We start from the raw sequence: 18,886 nt of genomic DNA, 5'->3' as shown, positions 1-18,886 counted from the left end.
TGTTGAATGCTCTGAATTATACCGCTGCTGTAGATATGATTTTCTGATGAATTAGTGTAGTGATTAAAAAGCCAAGAGGGGATGATAAATAAGCATATCATAATATGAGGCTGTTAATCTGGATCGTTCAAATAAAAATCTATCATATCAATGGTTGGTATTCACAAATATGGTATGGTAATCGTACATATCTTTGCTTAATCTTATCTCTCCAAATAAGCATTAAAACACAAAGATTCACCGAGTGCAATCCAAGATTTCTCTCAATTTGTTATCTTGTAAATCCCTGACTTTGTGGTAATTAATGCCAAGTGGGCTGGCTGGGACTGGGCATTCCCGAAATTTTAATGAATTTAAATTTGTCGTCAGGGGTGGATCTACAATGGGGTCAATGGGGTCACTTGACCTCATGAACCCAGAAATGCTAAGCTTAAGGAAAAATCTTGACCCCATGAATGAAGCTTGGGCGTTGGTGGCAGCCATGGCTGGTAGGGGCAAGATTGCAGATTTGCAGGAAGAACCAGAACAGAGGAAGCAGGGAGCAGAGAGCAGGGGCAACGGCCATGGCCAGATTTGCAGGGAGCAGGGGCGACGGCCATGGCTGGTAGGGGCAAGATTGCAGTTGCATTCAGACCAGACCTCCTGCGCACAATGACAAAAATGAAGAAACTCGATCACCCAGATCGAACCATCGCCCCAGCTTGCCTGAACTGCTGAAGGCGACACGCCGACGCCCCTGCACAGCTGCGCGCCTGTCGCCATCACCCCTGCTCCCTCGCCGTCGCCCGTCGCCCCTTGCTCCGCTGCTCGCTCAGTCACTCGCATCCGCCCCTGCTGCCTCTTAATCTTGCCCCCACAAGAGTTGAGTTCTAGATCCGCCACTGTTTGTCGTCCATGCTTTTTTTTTTTTTAAATTTTTTTTCAAGACAATTAATGCACCCATGCCATATAGAGAAAATTATACCGACAGCTACAATACACAAATGCCTTTATAATTCTTAGGGCCGTTTGGTTCACGAATTCCTTTGCATTTTTTAAAGGGAGGGGAAGAGAATGTGAAATTTCATACTTGAGAAAGCAAATTAAGAATTAGAAGCAATATATGCTGTGTTTGGTTAGTTTTTAAATTGTATCATAATCTATTATTTATTTTGAAATAATAACAGAGTTAGTTTTGTCTAAAAATAAGTAATAAATACTTTTCCAAGAAGAGAAAAATCAATTTCATTGCTCCAACAAATGTTTCATTTTCTCCCCAAGGGCATCACATTTTCTTGGGCTATGAATTGATTCCTCTTCCATGTACTTACAAAACATGAGAATGAAATTAATTTCTCATTTTTAGACCTCTAAAACTTGAACCAAATGGGTCCTTCAATTTTGATGGGCTCACTTTATATACTATATTTGTTTAAGTATCATACGATTTATGTACCCTAGACATAATATAATTATTCACTTTTATTGTATTTCCTTATGAAGGGAATTGAAATTGGTGTAAAATTAGTAAGTACTTAAATTTATTTTTCTGCACACATTTAATATGGGGTTTCCTGTGGAAGTGGCCAAACATTATTCGTAACACCAAAAAAATAAAAAGAATAAAACTAAAAGTATATACTAAAATAGCATCAAGAAATACAAATAAACGAACATACATTTTACATTGACACATCATCATTGGGCATCTCATGATTTGAAACCCTTATGAAAATGTTTTTTAGTATGGCCGTAACACCGGTATATGAGTGTTACATGGTAATTGAAGTGACTGAGCCTTGTATGCCAAAAAAGCCCTTTTTTTTTTGGTAATTTAGGGATCATGACTTATAACTCAAATGACGTGGTAGCTGAGATAACCAAGCCTTGTACGCTAGAGCGATCCTTTAGTATTGTTTTGGGATCAATTTAAATCTCTGCGTGCTATGATAACCGATGAAAGGGAGGGATGCAATACTCACAAATGCAGTATTTCACAAATAGCTACCTGCCCTTGGTATATGGTAATGACACTAATGAGTTTCATTGTTTACTCAATGTTAAAGAGCCATACAACTATTTAAGATTTTGTTTAACAAAGCCAGGCAACAGTAAGAACTATATATAGGGAAATGCAAAGTTTACAACACCTGCCTCATCATGAGCTGAGGCTGTGCATTATATTCCTTGCCTTGAAACCATGTTCTCTGGCTTCCTTAAAACACCATACAATTAAGGTTTTGATTGACAAAGCCAGGCAGCACTAACAAAGGGCAATGCAAGGAGTTTATTGATAAAATGGGACATAAAGCATACAATATCTGCCTCAGTATGAGGGCTGTATATTATCTTCCTTGCAGCCTTGAAACCATGTGCTCCGACTTCTGTCCGTAAAAAATGAACCATTTTAAGCACAATTGAGGCAAAGGATTATAGATGATGTCAACTGAACTAGATTTTGAAAAACAAAGACAGGCAGCACTAGCTAGGGAGATGCAAGGAGTTTATTGATAAAGGGAACATAAAGATTACAACACCTGCCTCAGCATGAGGTTGTGAATTATCATTCTAATCGCAGCCTTGAAACCATGTGCTCTGACTTCTGTCCATAAAAATTGAATATTTGTAAGTATGATTAAAGCAAAGGATAATAAAGAATGTTAACTGAATAAAATGTCGTGGGTCAGACTGACGGTCATGAACTGAGCAGTATTTCTAAGGGCAAGGGGCTATAGAGGATAAAAATACAATTTCAAGGTTCTACAATAATTATCCTCCTACAAGAGACGTCACGTTCCTCTCTCCCTAATCTCATAAAGCCGAAAAAGGGCAGCCACTTTCAACAGCATTAGCTGAGTTGTCACCTCAATGCAGGTAGGCCTACAACCTTGAGAAATTCAAGTGGAAGAAGTGTTGGCCTAGACACTCCCAGTGAACAGTTTAAACACAACTAGCCCTGTTAGCAGTCCTTGGATTTTCCAAAATAGATAAAAAGGTCAATATTATCATATAAACATGGCCCCAGTTCTAGGAGGCTGTTGCTTTATTATTTATAAGTCACCATGGGGAGAGAAAAAAGAAGCTAATCTGTCCAATCAGTCACATGAGGTGCTGAGCAGAATGTTGTGCCAACTAAAATACGTAAAACTTGCAAACATTAGTTTGAGATTGGTCTATCTAACCATTAAAATGAGCATTTTCAATCACGATAAACTACAGAAGATTGAATTCAAATTCTACTTCTGCAATAAATTACTACAGATTTTTAGCTTAACCTTTTTCAGTTTCCATTTTCTATAAATTAATTACTCTCATAAAAAGGCACCAATAGCGACTGACCTGCTCAGTATGAGGCAAATATTTCCCATCAAATGTCAGAACTACACGATCCTTACCATCCACACCTTTAACTTTGTCGACTGAGCAGAAGAAGTCTATAGCAGACATACTATACATGAAACAAGAATGAATAAGTTAAAGAAAAAAATGAGCAACGTACATGAAACAAGAATGAATAAGTTAAAAGAAAAAAATGGGCAACAATTTTTTCTAGCCAGGTATACTAGTTAAAATATGTCGTTTTCTTGGGTAATGTCATGAATTACTCACTGCCAATATGTCATTAGAAGAACTGTATAAGTGTCAATGAACTTCAAAGCATATAAAAGACTTACTATATGCTAAAAATTCCCTGGTCAGTAGCCACAGGTTCAAATTCCTCATCATGTAAAGTTTTGAAATGATAATACTATAAAAAAAAATGAACGGCCAAAGTCCATCTACAAAACACAAATCCAGGCCAAAACTCAAACAAACATCTAAAGATTCAATAAAACAATCTTCCAGTAGTTAAGAACCAAATTGCACCCTGAAGTTGACCATGGGAAGAGAAAACTATGTTTTTTCTACCATTTCAACAAGAAATGCAAACCATTATCATCTTCCCTTATCTGCTGAAATGATGAAAGAAGAATATTTCTTGATTCATTGCCTTGATCAAATTCAATCTTTAATAACTTAAGTTTGTTGAAAACGGTGATGAAACCACCAATATAACAAATGTTTTGATTTGAAAAGGAGGCATATAAAATTTTCAAATTAGGAAGGCCTTCTAGATCCATATGGAAAAGTAAACACTTAATGGAGGTAAACTAGTCTAACTTGGACAAGTTATAAATTTCCAAGCAAAAATGTAAACACATTCACAGTTTTTTCAACAACCAATTATTTAACAGTCATTCTGGAAGTGTGCTTGTGGGGAATGTTTGGAATCCTATAGCATTTTGTTAAAATTAAGACACGCAAACTGCAACTTACATGCCATCACCAAATTCCTCATTGATAATCTCCTTGATGCTTTCACCAAAATGCATAACTGCTTCATTCAACCTACAGAGTTGAAAATCAGAAAATGGCAAGCAAACAGCCAAGCTCCTTTAACATATTCTCCTCAACATCAAAATTTGTAAAAAATGAAGATAATAGATGTGAGTATCACAGCCGATAGTGCACAAATTACACCCTCCAAGGCACTCTATGAGATTTGTGCTGTCTTTAGCTATCATTAGTTTTCATGTATATCAATAATATTTGCATTATTACACATCTCTTCTGTTCTAGCCCTTCAAGTACTACTATACAAAATTATGCTCTAATTTCATCCAGTTTACCTTATAATTAATGAGGTCTAACTTTACATTTCTATGTGTTGGTTGATGAATTGATCAAAAGGTGCCAAATTTACCCATGATCATGACTCGTTTCCAATCAATTTGACAAGAATCAGAAATGCAAATTTGGATCACATTGAAAATGTCAGCAAAATATAAACATAAATTTGTTAAAATTAGAGCTCCAGGAACTAAAGTGATATCAAGCCTATACCAAAAGTACAAATTTGCCTTAATGAAATCCCATTTTGGCACAAGAAAGCAAGGCTCGTTTCACCATTTAGTTACCAACTTGATGACCCATATATCCATTTTAAGTCTTCAATCAATGTTTACAAACAATTGACAATATGGTTTGCACAATGTAAAAGCCACCCAAACTACTTAGAAGGCACCCATAAAAAATAGTTGTACAACTCGAAACAACAAAAGAATAGTGAAAACATGAAACCCATTAAGATTATTAGAGCATAAAATCATGGAGCAGAAATTGAGAGGAATAACCTATAAACAGTGGGATCTTGGATCAAATGGGGGTCATAGGACCTCAAGGGTGGGTTCAACATCTCCTGAACGAGGTCTTGGGGCAGATCGGGCAGGGCAGCCTGCAACTTAGGGGCAGTTTCAGGCTTGAGCTGAGCTTGGCGTCTGAGAAGCTGGGCAACATACACGTTGGTGAGGCCTGTCTCCTTCGCCAGCTGACTGTAGGACTTACCAGACTTGCGCTTCACAGCCTGTAGCTGATGGGTTATGCTTGCTTTGTTCTCTGCCATTTCAAGTCTCTCTGTATCTCTCTGTGTCCCTCTAGTCTTTACTTATACACAAACAAAACGCACACTCGCACAGTGTGTCACTGTTGGATTGAAGAGGGAAGCCCAATGGTGTTGGGTTTCTTTGGATGAGTTTTGCTTTGTGTGATTTCGCTTTAATAATTAAAGCATGGCTGCTTTGGCTGCTTCATTTAGGACAAAAAAACAAGAGGGGTGCTTGAGTATCAAATTAGAATATTTTTTCATTTTAATTATCAAAATATTTATATCATTTTATTTTAGATATTAAATTTTAATTTAAGTACCAACATTAAAAAATATAATTATACTAAGTTGTAACTGTCTAACAGTCATAACTTTTTATTGATTTATTGCTTTTTCAATATTTGTAAGGCTTAAACTTTAATGTTTAGTCTTTGGGTTATAGAACTTTATCCCCCAAATCTAAATCAAAAGCATTAAACCCTTATAAATATTGAATTTTTATAAATTTAAAACAGTCACAATAGTATAACAAATCGATGTGTAACATAATCTAAAATGTATTGCTCTAGGTTAGTACCTAAACTAAAAAAAAAAATTAGTGTCTTATTATTTTGTTGAAAAACTATTGATATTTAGTATTTAATTCTAATTTTATAAAAAAAAAATCACTAAATTAATAACATTGGATAACTAAGACATCTCTAATATTGTGGAGAAAAATATAATTAAATATTAAGTCTAATATTTAATTGCAGTTGTTGGGTATCCCAGTTAGAAGGGGCTTAGAATTATCCACAATACATCTAAGTTTGATCCTCCCTTAAAATTATCCACAATACATCTAAGTTTGATCCCCCCTCCCAGACTCAAAACAAAAAAAAAAAATCCAATATCTAATTGGCAACCAAATTATTTATTTATTTTTAACAAAGTACATAATTTGGAAGTTTGGGTTTGGAGCTTTGGATTTCGAATTGATTTGGATTCAACATCTTTAAGCCCAAATTGCCCAATTCAAGGTTTTGGGTTAAGGTCCAATCTGTGGCCTAAGGTACATGTATATATACGTGACTGACTTTCTTTGGTATTTTCTTGGGATAGCCAAGTAGAGCAAGAAACCTTCGTACGTACCCTTTTGGTAAAGGATTTTCTTTCATTCTTTATTGGACAATTAATGAATGACATTGTGATTTTGGTAAGTCAACTTAATTTTTTGAGGGATCATTAGTACGTGGATTTTGTGTAAATAATGGAAAATAAATCAAGATCAAGCAAATTATACATAAAGAAAAAGATTACAATGAATAACAAAAAAGTTAATTATTCCTTACAATAATATTTCTTTCCCATTGTTCTAACTTTTTTTTTTTGCCAAAAACAAATAAATTCTAAAATATTAAAGCACTAATAATCAACAAATGGAACCATTTAGACATATAATAGTGATAAAAGACAGAAAAACAGTGGTGATGACAATCATATGCATGGTTAAATGATTTATGTTTTGATTGATATTTGTAGGGATGACTGTTCAAGGAAAACCTAAAAAAAAAAAAGACGATTTAGTTCATTGAACGATAATATAGAGATCGAGTCTCACAATGTATTCCTTATTTTAGGTAAATAATGGTGTGTATGTGATTAAAAAAAAGTGTATATTCTGAAAACAAAAGGATGTCTGTATTAATATGTTGTATGTGCGCCTCTCTATGGGTGCAGAGACGGACCTCTTCAAGGGCTAGGGTACAGCCCACCCCATTATTTGGCAAAAAAAAAGAAGCTTGTAGTAATATTAGACTATTAGGCTTAGTTTGGGATTGCTGTGAAAAAAAACAGCTGTGAAGTAAAGCAGCTGTGAAGTAAAGTCAGCTGTTAAGTAAAGCAGTTGAGTGTTTGGTAAACTATATTTTCAAAAGTGTTGTGAGTATAAAAAGCAGTATGAAGGTGTTTGGTAAATTGTAATGTAAAACTGCTGTTACTATTTATAATTACTAAAATGAGGGTATTATGGGTAAAATAAATTTTTCATTGTTGCTGTAATTCACTGCTGCTTTCAAAAGCACCTACAAACTTGCTTTCTATTTTTGCTGTGGGGAGTTGAGAATTGTGGGACAAAGCACTTTTTCATTTTTTTACCAAACACCAAAACTGTTGTGGGTGATTGAGAATTGTCATCCACAGCAGCTTTTGGGTCATCCACAACAATCCCAAACGGGGCCTTAGTCCAATAACTAAATATTCAATTGTTGATATACACCCAATAGCCTACTCATAATAGCCTAATAACTCTTTTGAATCTCTAAATTTAGGATTAACTTTTTGATTTATGGTTTTAATTTAGGGTTCTAAATTTTTAATTTAGGGCTTTCAATTTTAATTAAGAATTCTAAAATTTTAAGTTAGGGAATGTTTTAGTTTGTTATAATATGTTATAGAACTATTAATTTTTTTTAACTGTTGATATGTTGTTAATTATTTTACTAACTAGACATTAGTTTTTTAATTGATCACACATAATAGACAATTCTAATATTTCGCACACTATTTACAATTTCAAAATGTGTCCTCCATTTTTGAATTATGTCATGAACTTGTTAGAGTAAGAAAAATCATATTGGTTGATTGAGAGATTGATTCGTCTTGTGTTGACTCTTCTTGTTTCGACGACAACAACTGAGCGAACATTCTCATCCATGAAATTTATTCAAAATTGACTTTGAAACAAGCTAGATATGTGATGAGTTTTTTGCTTATTGTATAATTATCTACATTAAAAAAGATCTTGTTGATACTATCAGTTATGATATAATTTTTATGTTGTGAAGAATCGTAAGACACAACTTAAGTAGATATATTTTTTGTTGTTTATTAATGAAATTCACTTCGAGTTTTCTTTGATTAAATTGCATTTTAGATCAATGAAGTGTTTTAACAAGTTATTTAAATTTGAGAAGTGTCATAAAAACAAACGGTATGCTGCGGAAATTTCGATAGCCTTAAAGTTCAGCCTACCTCATTTTAAATTTCTGGGTCCGTCCCTGTATGGGTGTATGTGTTTGAAATAATTTACATATTCAAAACTTTCATGTTTCCTATATATTCAGATCTTTGATTGAGATTCTCACAAAGAAATTAAGAAAAAATATATGATTGACATATATAAGGAATTTTTATTTGGGCATAATATATATTAATTAAGAATTAATGAATTTAGAGTGTAAGAGAAGTTCTTTCCCTCTTTGTCATGGCGAAAACCCTAAAAATTAATTAATTGAGCGATGAAAACCCTAGAGATCTCTATATAATAACAATGGTTAACCCTGTCTCTTAACCTACGTACGCTCTTTCTTTGTCTCTCGTCACTGGCTTCTAACTACTGTCTTAATTAACTTTGAGTAGCTGGTTTAATTAGACATGGCTTTCACAAAGACTGCCATGCTGATTTTTCTCTTCTTGATGGCTATTATTCTTCTTTGTGAAGGTTCCATTGCTACAGATCATTCTTTTGAAAAGAAGTTCCAAACTTCTGTTGACACCGTTGATCGTAAGTTTCTCCCTCTTTCTCAATCTTTATTTGCAAATATTCTCCCTTAAAAAAAAAAAAAAAAAAAAAAAAGAATTTGTTGGTTTCATATTGTTTCTAGGATATTAATGGCTTAAGCGCCATGTTGCAAGATGTGAGAAATCATCAGTTGCTCACATTCCACGTTAGTAAAAAATTTCATATTTTTATATATGCGAGGGAATAATATTAGATTACCATATTTTTGTACTACATGTATATCAAATTTAGAGGTAATCGAGATCTACTTAAAAATTTAAGAGGTGTGACCCATTTATATATATTTATGTAAACTTTCTTTCAATTACAAATATGTGTACATACATTGGCAAAAAAAAAATATATATATATATATATATGTGTACATACATGTGGTACAAATAAAAACACTCGGATTGATTTTTAAGTTTTCTTCTTCTATCTGCTGTGTCTGCTGTAGTTTTCTGCTTTGGTTCTGTTTGAATTTTCTAGATGTTTGCTTCCCTTGTTTTGTTGCTGCCTTTTTGCCTTTTTTGAATGGAATCCTTTTGTTCTTGGCAAAAAAAAAAAATATATATATATATATATGTGTGTGTGCATACATGTGGTACAAATAAATTCTACTCCAAATGAGTTTATATGTTTATGTTAGTCTTTATTTCACAGTAGATAAGAAGACAGCATGCCTTATATTGTTTCTATTCATCAAGTAACACTGAACTGCATGTTATACTACAACCAATTTAAATTAATTAATACGTTGATTTTAATTGGAATATTTAAAGTATATATTTTAAATTTTATTGTTTGCGTAATTAATCCTGAAAATAAAAGACAATATTGATTAATTAATTAGTTGAATTGATTTGTATACATTTCCATTCATATCATATACTTCGATTTTTTTGCTAAAAATTATATATTTTACATTTGTAAGTTGATCATGATGAACATTGAATCTAATTTTATGACTTAAAGCATGACTATTAAATTAATATATCTGTAAACATGCAGAACATTCATGCAAGTACCCCGAATACCATCGCATAATGCAACAAGCAACTGAGAAAGATTCCAAGCCATGCATCACTGAACACCACTCTGTCTCAGATCATGTGATCAATGCCGTCACAAAACTATCAAAGCCAAGTGATCCAAGTTCAAGCAAATCAGATTATTCTCATGATGATGACTCAGTACCAGTTACTTCTGATGCCGACCCTATTGGAATAGGGTTTCTTGTCATGGGTGCCGTCCTTATTTTTCTCATCTTTTTTGCTCAATATGTTCTACCTATAGTACTTGTTTTTGGTTTTTTATTTGTTTTTTTAGCAATCAAATAGCCAAATGTATGTAGGCTTAATTAAGATCAATTTGGTTAATTATGATCATTGTTTTGTTAATCTTTTGTTATCCTGAGGTTAATTAATTAGGTGATGCTTGGAATATCAAGTAATTATAATAACATTCTTATTAATAAGATTGTTGGACCACTGTATGATTGCTAGCTAGATCCCATTGGCTCGAAACATTGAGAGACATTGGACTCCCTTATTAACAAAGCCCACACCACCTATCCTGCACCAGTTTTTTATTATCTTTTGCTTGGAAAATCTCAAAACATTTCACCAGTTTCCTCCTGTGTAGAGTCTCTCTACATTGGAGAATTTTATTTAGGGAAACTTAGAGTTCAGTCCATTTTATGAGTCTTTCTTAAACTAAGACCGGTAGTGATTTATGATTTTTAATTAAGTTATTTTATTTTTCTTCTTTGACGGTTTTATGTTAGATTTTAACTCCGAGATTTTGGGCGGGGCCCAAAATATCGGAGTTAAAACCTAACATGCACCCTCTACAAAACCCACTCTACACCCTATGAGGGGAAAAACTCTTCAAATTGAGGGAAATACCCTTCAAATCGGGGAAAGACTTTATTATGAATTAAAATGATTTTCTTATAAATTAAAAGAACTTTATCATGAATTAAAATGATTTTTTTATAAATTATTATGAATTAAAATGATTTTCTTATAAATTTTAAAACACTCCCGGTCTTCATCTAAAAACTGTTTTTTTAAAGGACCTAAACCTAATTATCTCTTTTATTTATTTATAATAAACAAAGTGCAGCTATATTTTTTAATGTAAATTACTCCCAAGTTGTGTTTTTGAAAGATTTTTAACTACAAATTAAGTCAATTAAAAAATTAAGTTCAAGCCCAATATGTCCGTATACACGAGTGCGGAGTCGAAAAATTACACTACCGAGTGCTCGGTGGATGCATATGCATATTTTTTAGGTTGCAGATGCCTTTTTTAGAGTGTAGTAGACGAATCTTTTACGGTTGCAGATAACATATTTTAAGTTGTACATGCAGATTTTAGGTTGCAAATGAAGTTTTTAAATGTAGGTCATGTTGCGCAGATGCATCTGCCTAGTGCTCGGTGGACAGTTTGAGTTTCTACTTAATTTTTGGGCCGACTGGAGTTTGGATTAAATTTCTTTCTCATTTGAATTTCTAATTAAAGCACCCTATTTTTTTATCACGTCATCATTTGAAATTAAGGGCTATTATATGCACACCCGTTTTTCTCTCATTACACACCATTCCAATTAATTTGTGAAATTACAAAACCCACCTAATGTGAAATGACCAAGAAGGACATAAAACAAAAACAAAATAAAAACTAGAACCAACCTCAGCCACCTCGTCGGTGACGACCACCCCGCACCGACCTCGTCACCGACAGTCGAACCCCACACTGCCACTAGCCAATGCTTCTCTTTCTCTTTCTTTCTCTCTCTTTTTTCCCTCTTTCTCTTTCTCTCTCTTATTTTCTTCTCTTCGCACTCCCTTTGCCAAATGGAAAGGGAGACCAGCGATCTTGCCGACCTCCAGATCGGAAGTGAGCGACCACCAATCTGGAGGTCGACAAGGTCGCCAACCTCCTTTTCCGTGCGATATGAGGGATGGTGCGAAGAGTGAGGAGGAAGGGAAGAGAGAAAGAGAAAGATAAGAGGGAAAGAGAGAGAAGAGGAAAAAGAGAGAGAAAAGAGGAAAAGAGAAGGAAAGAGAGAGAGTAGCAGGAGATGTGCTGCAGTGTGGGTTCGATGCCAGTGATGATGACGACACTCCTTGTTGGGATCGCAGAGGCTGGTTTCAGTTTTGTTTTGTTTTTTTTACTTAAATTTTTTTTTTTAAGTAGAAATATTTTCATAAATGTAAGGGTGTGTACAGAGAAATTATTTAAAAATTAAAATAACATGGATGTATAGTGAGTAAAGGGTGTGAGCTGAGAAAAACAAGGGTATACATATAGCAGCCCTCTTGAAATTTTAAATTGAAGATTAATTTGTATATTTCAACATATGTAAATAAACATAAAGTATTGTGCAATAATTAATCTTTATATTTTATCCTGTGAGTCGGCCAAGTCTAGTACGTAGATATCTTGGCATTGTGTAAATTAGCGGGCACTACTTGGACAAACTGATGCTGCCAACCAAACTGACATGTTATTACTATATAAAACAATCAATCACTAATTAGTTTTTGGGTGAGGTTCATGAGTCACACCATTTTACATATCATTTTTACACCCCTTCGACAGGGCGACGACACAGTATTAGCATGATGTTGGCACATGAAATTCCAACAAATGTTGATTTTCAATCATTGTGTCGGTACCATGTCAACTTCAATTGACTGCAACATCGTGTTGGCATTGTCTTGTTACCCTGCCGAAAGAGGTGTAAAAATAGTATATAAAATGGTGTGGCTCATGAACCTGATTCTTAGCTTTTTGTTTTGTTTTTAATCGCTATTGGTTTGAACTATATTGTAGTACATGTACAACTTCAAATTTCTTTAATTAGTTAGCTACTAGAAGTCGATCTAAAACAAAAATAGAGAAAATATATGTTAAGAATAACATTGTATAAGTTGCTCTCTTTTAACTATTATGGGCATATCTGAATCACAAAAGCACCAAATTAAGAAAGGCCAAGATGACGACTTAGGACCCAAGTCACCTCTAAGATTACTGCCGAAAATAATTAGTCTATATTTCCCTTTTTATTTTTTATTCTTTGCTTGCTTCGAAAGGAATATCGTATCTTTATTTTATTATCTTTTAATTAGCTTTCTTAATTTTGTTAAGTTATGGATATTATCTAACTTTTACTCTGTAAGATTATAAGTAAGAAGAAAAAAGTAATAATTCAATAGAGGTCTATAAAAAGGCTTGTCTTTTGAAGAAAGGTCAACAAAAGAGGTTGGGCAGTGAAGTGTGAAGAGGAGTTGTATAAAAATCAACGGATAAATCTTGTATGGGGCATGCCCCAGTGGGGCACCTCTCACATGGGTTGTGGGTCCCACCTCATGTGAGAGGTGCCCCACTGGGGCATGCCCCATTGAAGACCCTCTCAAAATCAACTGGGTGGTAGCAAATTAAAGAAAAAGAAGAGGCATTTATGGCTGTTGAAGAAGGGGTGGATGATGAGTATACACAAGATGGGAGACAGTGGATCTGAAAGGAAACCCTGTCCTTAGATCCAAGAGGGGTGGATGGACTGCTTGCTCCTTTGTTGTTGCTAACTCTCTCTCTCTCTCTCTCTTTCTCTCTCTCTCTCACACACACACACACACACACACACACAACTTGGAAGCCATTATATCTCTAGGGGGGATGGTATATATATATACATAAAAAAATGATCACCCACTCATTATAGAAAACAGTTAAATCAATAATTATTTAGTCATTTAAACAGTGCAGACAAACACAGTCTATCAATAAAATTGAAATAATGTTGACTGTAATACACTGGCTAACAATTTCTGATTGATGCCCTAAAATATGAATAGTTCCAATCATTAAAATTCATTATAGGGTAATTAGGTGATCGGTAAACTCAGGCACCCGAGTTCGAGTATCTTGTTCGACCCTTGGAGCCAGAAAGCAAGGGAGGTAAAATCCTTTGTGAATCTCCTAGACTCGGCGTGAATTTTCTGTCTTTGACTGGCCCAAAACATTAGTCTGGTGCGTGAAAACTGGCCCAAGACACCCTCAGTTACCCCAAAAAAAAAAAATTAATAATCTTTTTGTCCCTTTGCTGTGTTCATGAAAGTAAACATTGGATCAAAAGCACAAATTAACCTTACCCACAAGTTAAACTTACAATTATTTAAAGACAAAACAATAATCAGTCTTAGCAACTTAAATGAAATAGAGATATTGTCCAATATATTTTAAGACAGCTCTTTTATATATATATATATATATATATATATATAGTACAAGTCATACATTAATGGCCTTCCCAACTTGCACTTTTAATGACATGCATTGCATGCCCATTTAATTGGGTGCAACCTTTTTCATCACATTGCTTTGTTTGACTTTATTTGTATGGCTTTGACCAAAAAAATAAAAAAACTTTATTTGCATGGCAGTGTATGAGGTGTTTGAACGCATGGCATATTATGCAATATCATCAAATTTGATTCTGTATTTAACAAAAAAACTTCACCAAGGCACAGTCACCTCTGCTAACAATGTGACCAACTGGGTTGGCACCATTTGGATTACTCCTATTTTGGGTGCATTCGTCGCAGATGCTCATCTTGGCCGTTATTGGACCTTCCTCACTGCATCCATCATCTATCTATCGGTATTTCCTTCACAACTCACATATATTAAAGTGTAACCATTGTTAGATCTCTTGATAATGTTCAATCGTCAGACTGCAAATTTAGATTATATATTTAATTAAGAGTTAACATAATTAATAAGACAATGATTTAAATTTATAGTTTGACTATGTAGCATGGATTTTTATGTTGTCAAACTGTACTTCTAGTAAGAAAACATTTTGTTAAGTTTGTACCATTATGATATTATAATACAAATACAATTGATGTGGTACAAAATTGATATGCTTCAAGGCACAAGCCGCACAAAACACCCAAAGAGGAATGAATTTAACATCAACAACTTTTGCAGGGAATGTGTGTATTAACCCTAGCAATGACACTTCCTGCATTAAAACCACCTCACTGCATAGATGCCAATGTGGAAAACTGTAAGAAGGCCTCCACATTACAGCTAGCTGTGTTCTATGGTGCACTCTATACTCTAGCCATTGGAACAGGTGGAACCAAGCCCAACATATCAACCATTGGTGCAGACCAATTTGATGATTTTGAGCCTAAGGAGAAGGCCCAAAAGTTTTCATTCTTCAATTGGTGGATGTTCAGTATCTTCTTTGGGCTGGGCCTTGGGATTTGGGCTGCCAACTCTTGGTCTTCTCATATCTGTTTTAATCTTCTTGGCTGGCACACCCTTTTATAGACACAAGGTCCCAGGAGGGAGTCCCTTTACAAGGATGGCTAAGGTCATAGTGGCTGCAATAAGGAAATGGAGTGTGACTCTCCCAAGTGACCCTAAGGAGCTTTGTGAGCTTGACATGGAGGACTATACAAAGAAAGGAAAATACAGGATTGATTCCACACCAACCATAAGGTTTGTATATTTCTTTTATGCAATTACTTATACTATATATACTAGTTACCACATTAATGATGATTTGGGCATTTGAGAGGGTATATATGCATGGTGGAGCTCTAAGTTTGAATCTAATTTTTGAACAACATATATATAGTATATAAAACTTTACCCATCTTTCACACAAAAGCCAAGATGAAACTTTTCATAAGTAAGAAACTCTAGACCTTAAAATCAGCCAAGGTACAAACTATATATAGTTGTGTGGAGTTCTCCCTTTAACTTAATACCTCTATTCTAAAGATTGTAATGTGTGCATTTATGCGAGCAGGTTCCTCAACAAAGCTTCAGTTAAAACAGGCTCAACTAGTCCATGGATACTATGCTCAGTAACCCAAGTAGAGGAGACCAAGCAAATGTTAAGAATGATCCCAATCTTGGTTGCTACATTTGTACCAAGCACTATGATTGCACAAATTAATACGCTATTTGTCAAGCAAGGAACTACCCTTGATCGAGGAATTGGAAGCTTCAAAATCCCCCCTGCAAGTTTAGCTGGATTTGTAACCATATCCATGCTCATCTCTGTCGTGCTCTACCACCGATTCTTTGTCAAGATCATGAGAAGGTTGACAACCAATCCAAGAGGAATCTCTCTCCTTCAAAGAATGGGAATTGGAATGGTTCTCCACATTTTGGTTATGGTAGACTGGTAGTTGCATCAATAACTGAGAGGCATAGGCTTAATGTTGCCAAGGAGCATGGACTAGTAGAAAATGGAGGACAAGTTCCTTTAACCATATTGATTTTACTTCCCCAATTTGTGCTTATGGGAATAGCTGATGCTTTTCTAGAGGTTGCCAAGATTGAGTTCTTCTATGACCAAGCACCCGAAAGTATGAAGAGTCTGCTTGGAACTTCTTATTCCACGACTACTATGGGAATGGGAAATTTTCTTAGTAGTTTCCTTCTTTCAACAGTTTCTCACATCACCAAGGAGCATGGTCACAGAGGATGGATTCTCAACAACCTAAATGCTTCTCATCTTGACTACTATTATGCATTTTTTGCCGTACTAAACTTCTTCAACTTCCTTGGCCAAAAAAAAAAAAAACTTCTTCAACTTCATTTTCTTCTTGGTTATGACTAAGATGTATGTGTACAAGGCTGAAATTTCGGATTCGATCAAACTTCTCACAGAAGAATTGAAGGAGACAACATGCAGACAATCTAACCAAGAAGAGTCCTAGACATATATGGGTCAAGTACATGACTTATGGGACATAAATTGAAGATAAAAACTGATCTTGCTCATGGTTCAAATCTCTGTTTGCAAGGAATTTATTGGTAAAGGGAACATAAAGTTTACAACACCTACCTCAGCATGAGGCTGAGAATTATCATTTTAATCGCAGCCTTGAAACCATGTGCTCTGACTGTTGGAATTTTGTGATTTAAAATTAAAATGATTTGATTTAAAGTTCAAATTATTATTAATATTTATTTTATACATTTGCGGAGTTTAATTTTAAATTAACTTCTTCTTGAGGAAAAATTAGAGGGTATTACTATGTTTTAATACACCTATTTATTTGGTTTTTTAATTATATTATTATATTAAATTTAAGTTTTATTGTAGGGGGTTCATATAAATTATGAATATAGGCGATTCATGATATCAATGATGATGACTTGAATTTCAGAATGTTGGGGATTAATTCTATAATATTGTATTCATCTCTCATAGAGGCATATATACAATCCTAGCAACGTAATTACAGGAAAGGACAAACTAAGTAAGTTGACTAATTCCTAATCAATGCTAACCACACAATTATTGCCACCAATCACTGCTACCAATTACAGCTAATTTATAGGCAGTTGTCGCAACACTCCCCCTCAAGTTGGTGCATAGATGTCACACATGCCCAACTTGCCCAAAATCTTTGAGAACACTTTATTTGATACAGCCTTGGTGAGAATATCAGCCAATTGATCCTTAGACCGAATCCTAGGCAACTCCACAATCTTCTCATCCAATTTTTCCTTGATGAAAAATCTATCCACTTCCACATGTTTTGTTCGATCGTGTTGAACGAGATTGTGGGCAATATCACATGCTGCTTTATTGTCACAATATAAACGAATTGGTTGCTTAGGCAAGTAACCCAAATCTTGCAAGAGAAGTTTCAGCCATAAAACTTCACAAATTCCAAGTGCTAAACCTCTATACTCAGCTTCTGCACTCGAACGTGCGACAACATTCTGCTTCTTACTTCTCCATATAACAAGATTACCACCTACAAAGGTGAAGTAACCTGAAGTAGATCGTCTGTCATCTATTGCTCCAGCCCAATCAGCATCAGTATAGGCTTCGACTCTATGATGATCCACATTCTTAGTGAATAAAATTCTTTTTCCAACGGCAGACTTCAAGTATCTCAAAATGGGCATAATTGCATCCATATGTTGTTCTCCAGGATTATGCATAAACTGACTAACAATACTCAAAGCATACGCTAGATCTGGTCTTGTGTGAGCCAAGTACATCAATCTTCCTACAAGTCTTTGGTACCTCCCTTTATTAGTAAGCACTTGATTGGGCTCAATTCCTAACTTCAATCCTTCCTCCACTGGTGTATCTACTGGTTGGCATGCTGACATACCAGTTTCCCACAGCAAATCCAAGGCATACTTTCTTTGAGATAGAAAAATTTCTCTCTCAGATCGAGACACTTCAATCCCAAGGAAATACTTCAAGGAACCAAGATCTTTCATTTCAAATTCCTGGGATAAATATCTCTGTAGTGTCTTTCTTTTTCAGGATCATTCCCTGTAACCACCATGTCATCCACATATACAATAAGTGTAGTAATCTTACCCACCCATTTCTTCAGAAATAAAGTGTGATCTACATTACTCTGATGGTAGCCAAACGCTCTTATAGATTTTGTAAACCTCTCAAACCAAGCTCTCGGAGATTGCTTTAAACCATACAATGACTTCTTCAATTTGCACACTTTTGTACTATGCTGCTTCGATATTTTACACCCCGGTGGGAGATCCATGTAAACTTCTTATGTCAAATCACCATGTAAGAAAGTGTTCTTCACATCGAACTGTTGTAATGGCCAATCCAAGTTCACTGCAAGAGACAATAGAACTCGGACTGTATTAATTTTAGCTACAGGCGCAAATGTCTCCATATAATCAATCTCATATGTTTGGGTATATCCTTTCGCCACCAGTCTAGCTCTAAAGCGTTCAATTGTACCATCTCCCTTATAATTCACAGTATAAATCCACCGACACCCAACTGGTTTCTTCCCTGATGGAAGGTCCATAAGTTCCCAAGTTTTATTTTTCTGCAAAGATTTCATCTCTTCATTCATAGCTGTTTTCCATCGTGGGTCAGCTAAAGCTTCCTACACACT

At 34.9% G+C, this 18,886-nt stretch overlaps 1 protein-coding gene and 1 pseudogene across 8 annotated transcripts; one reads left to right on the top strand and one right to left on the bottom strand.

Annotated features, from left to right (window-relative positions):
- Window positions 1-1,999: 1,999 nt before the first annotated feature.
- Window positions 2,000-5,493, bottom strand: CYN (cyanase). Of its 8 annotated transcripts, none has more exons than XM_086233987.1 (5): window positions 5,154-5,493; window positions 4,297-4,368; window positions 3,319-3,427; window positions 2,517-2,578; window positions 2,000-2,363 (listed from the first exon to the last, which is right to left on the bottom strand). In XM_086233987.1, exons 1-4 carry the CDS (start codon window positions 5,420-5,422, stop codon window positions 2,543-2,545), a joined length of 486 nt encoding a protein of 161 aa, XP_086090113.1. In that variant the 5' UTR covers window positions 5,423-5,493; the 3' UTR covers window positions 2,000-2,363; window positions 2,517-2,542. The 8 variants fall into 8 exon arrangements, with proteins under 8 accessions (XP_086090113.1, XP_086090115.1, XP_086090112.1 ...); XM_086233989.1 differs by having other exon boundaries at window positions 2,000-2,360; XM_086233986.1 differs by having other exon boundaries at window positions 2,521-2,578.
- Window positions 5,494-13,419: 7,926 nt separating this feature from the next.
- LOC147293791 (protein NRT1/ PTR FAMILY 5.2-like) lies at window positions 13,420-16,702 on the top strand (annotated as a pseudogene).
- The last annotated feature ends 2,184 nt before the right edge of the window (window positions 16,703-18,886 follow it).

This window comes from Dryas octopetala, chromosome 2, assembly GCF_963921425.1.
Source record: "Dryas octopetala chromosome 2, drDryOcto1.1, whole genome shotgun sequence".
In the NCBI taxonomy this organism is placed as follows: domain Eukaryota; kingdom Viridiplantae; phylum Streptophyta; class Magnoliopsida; order Rosales; family Rosaceae; genus Dryas; species Dryas octopetala.
Note: the sequence above shows the minus strand (reverse complement) of the source record. Positions and strands in the feature narration are given on the sequence as shown.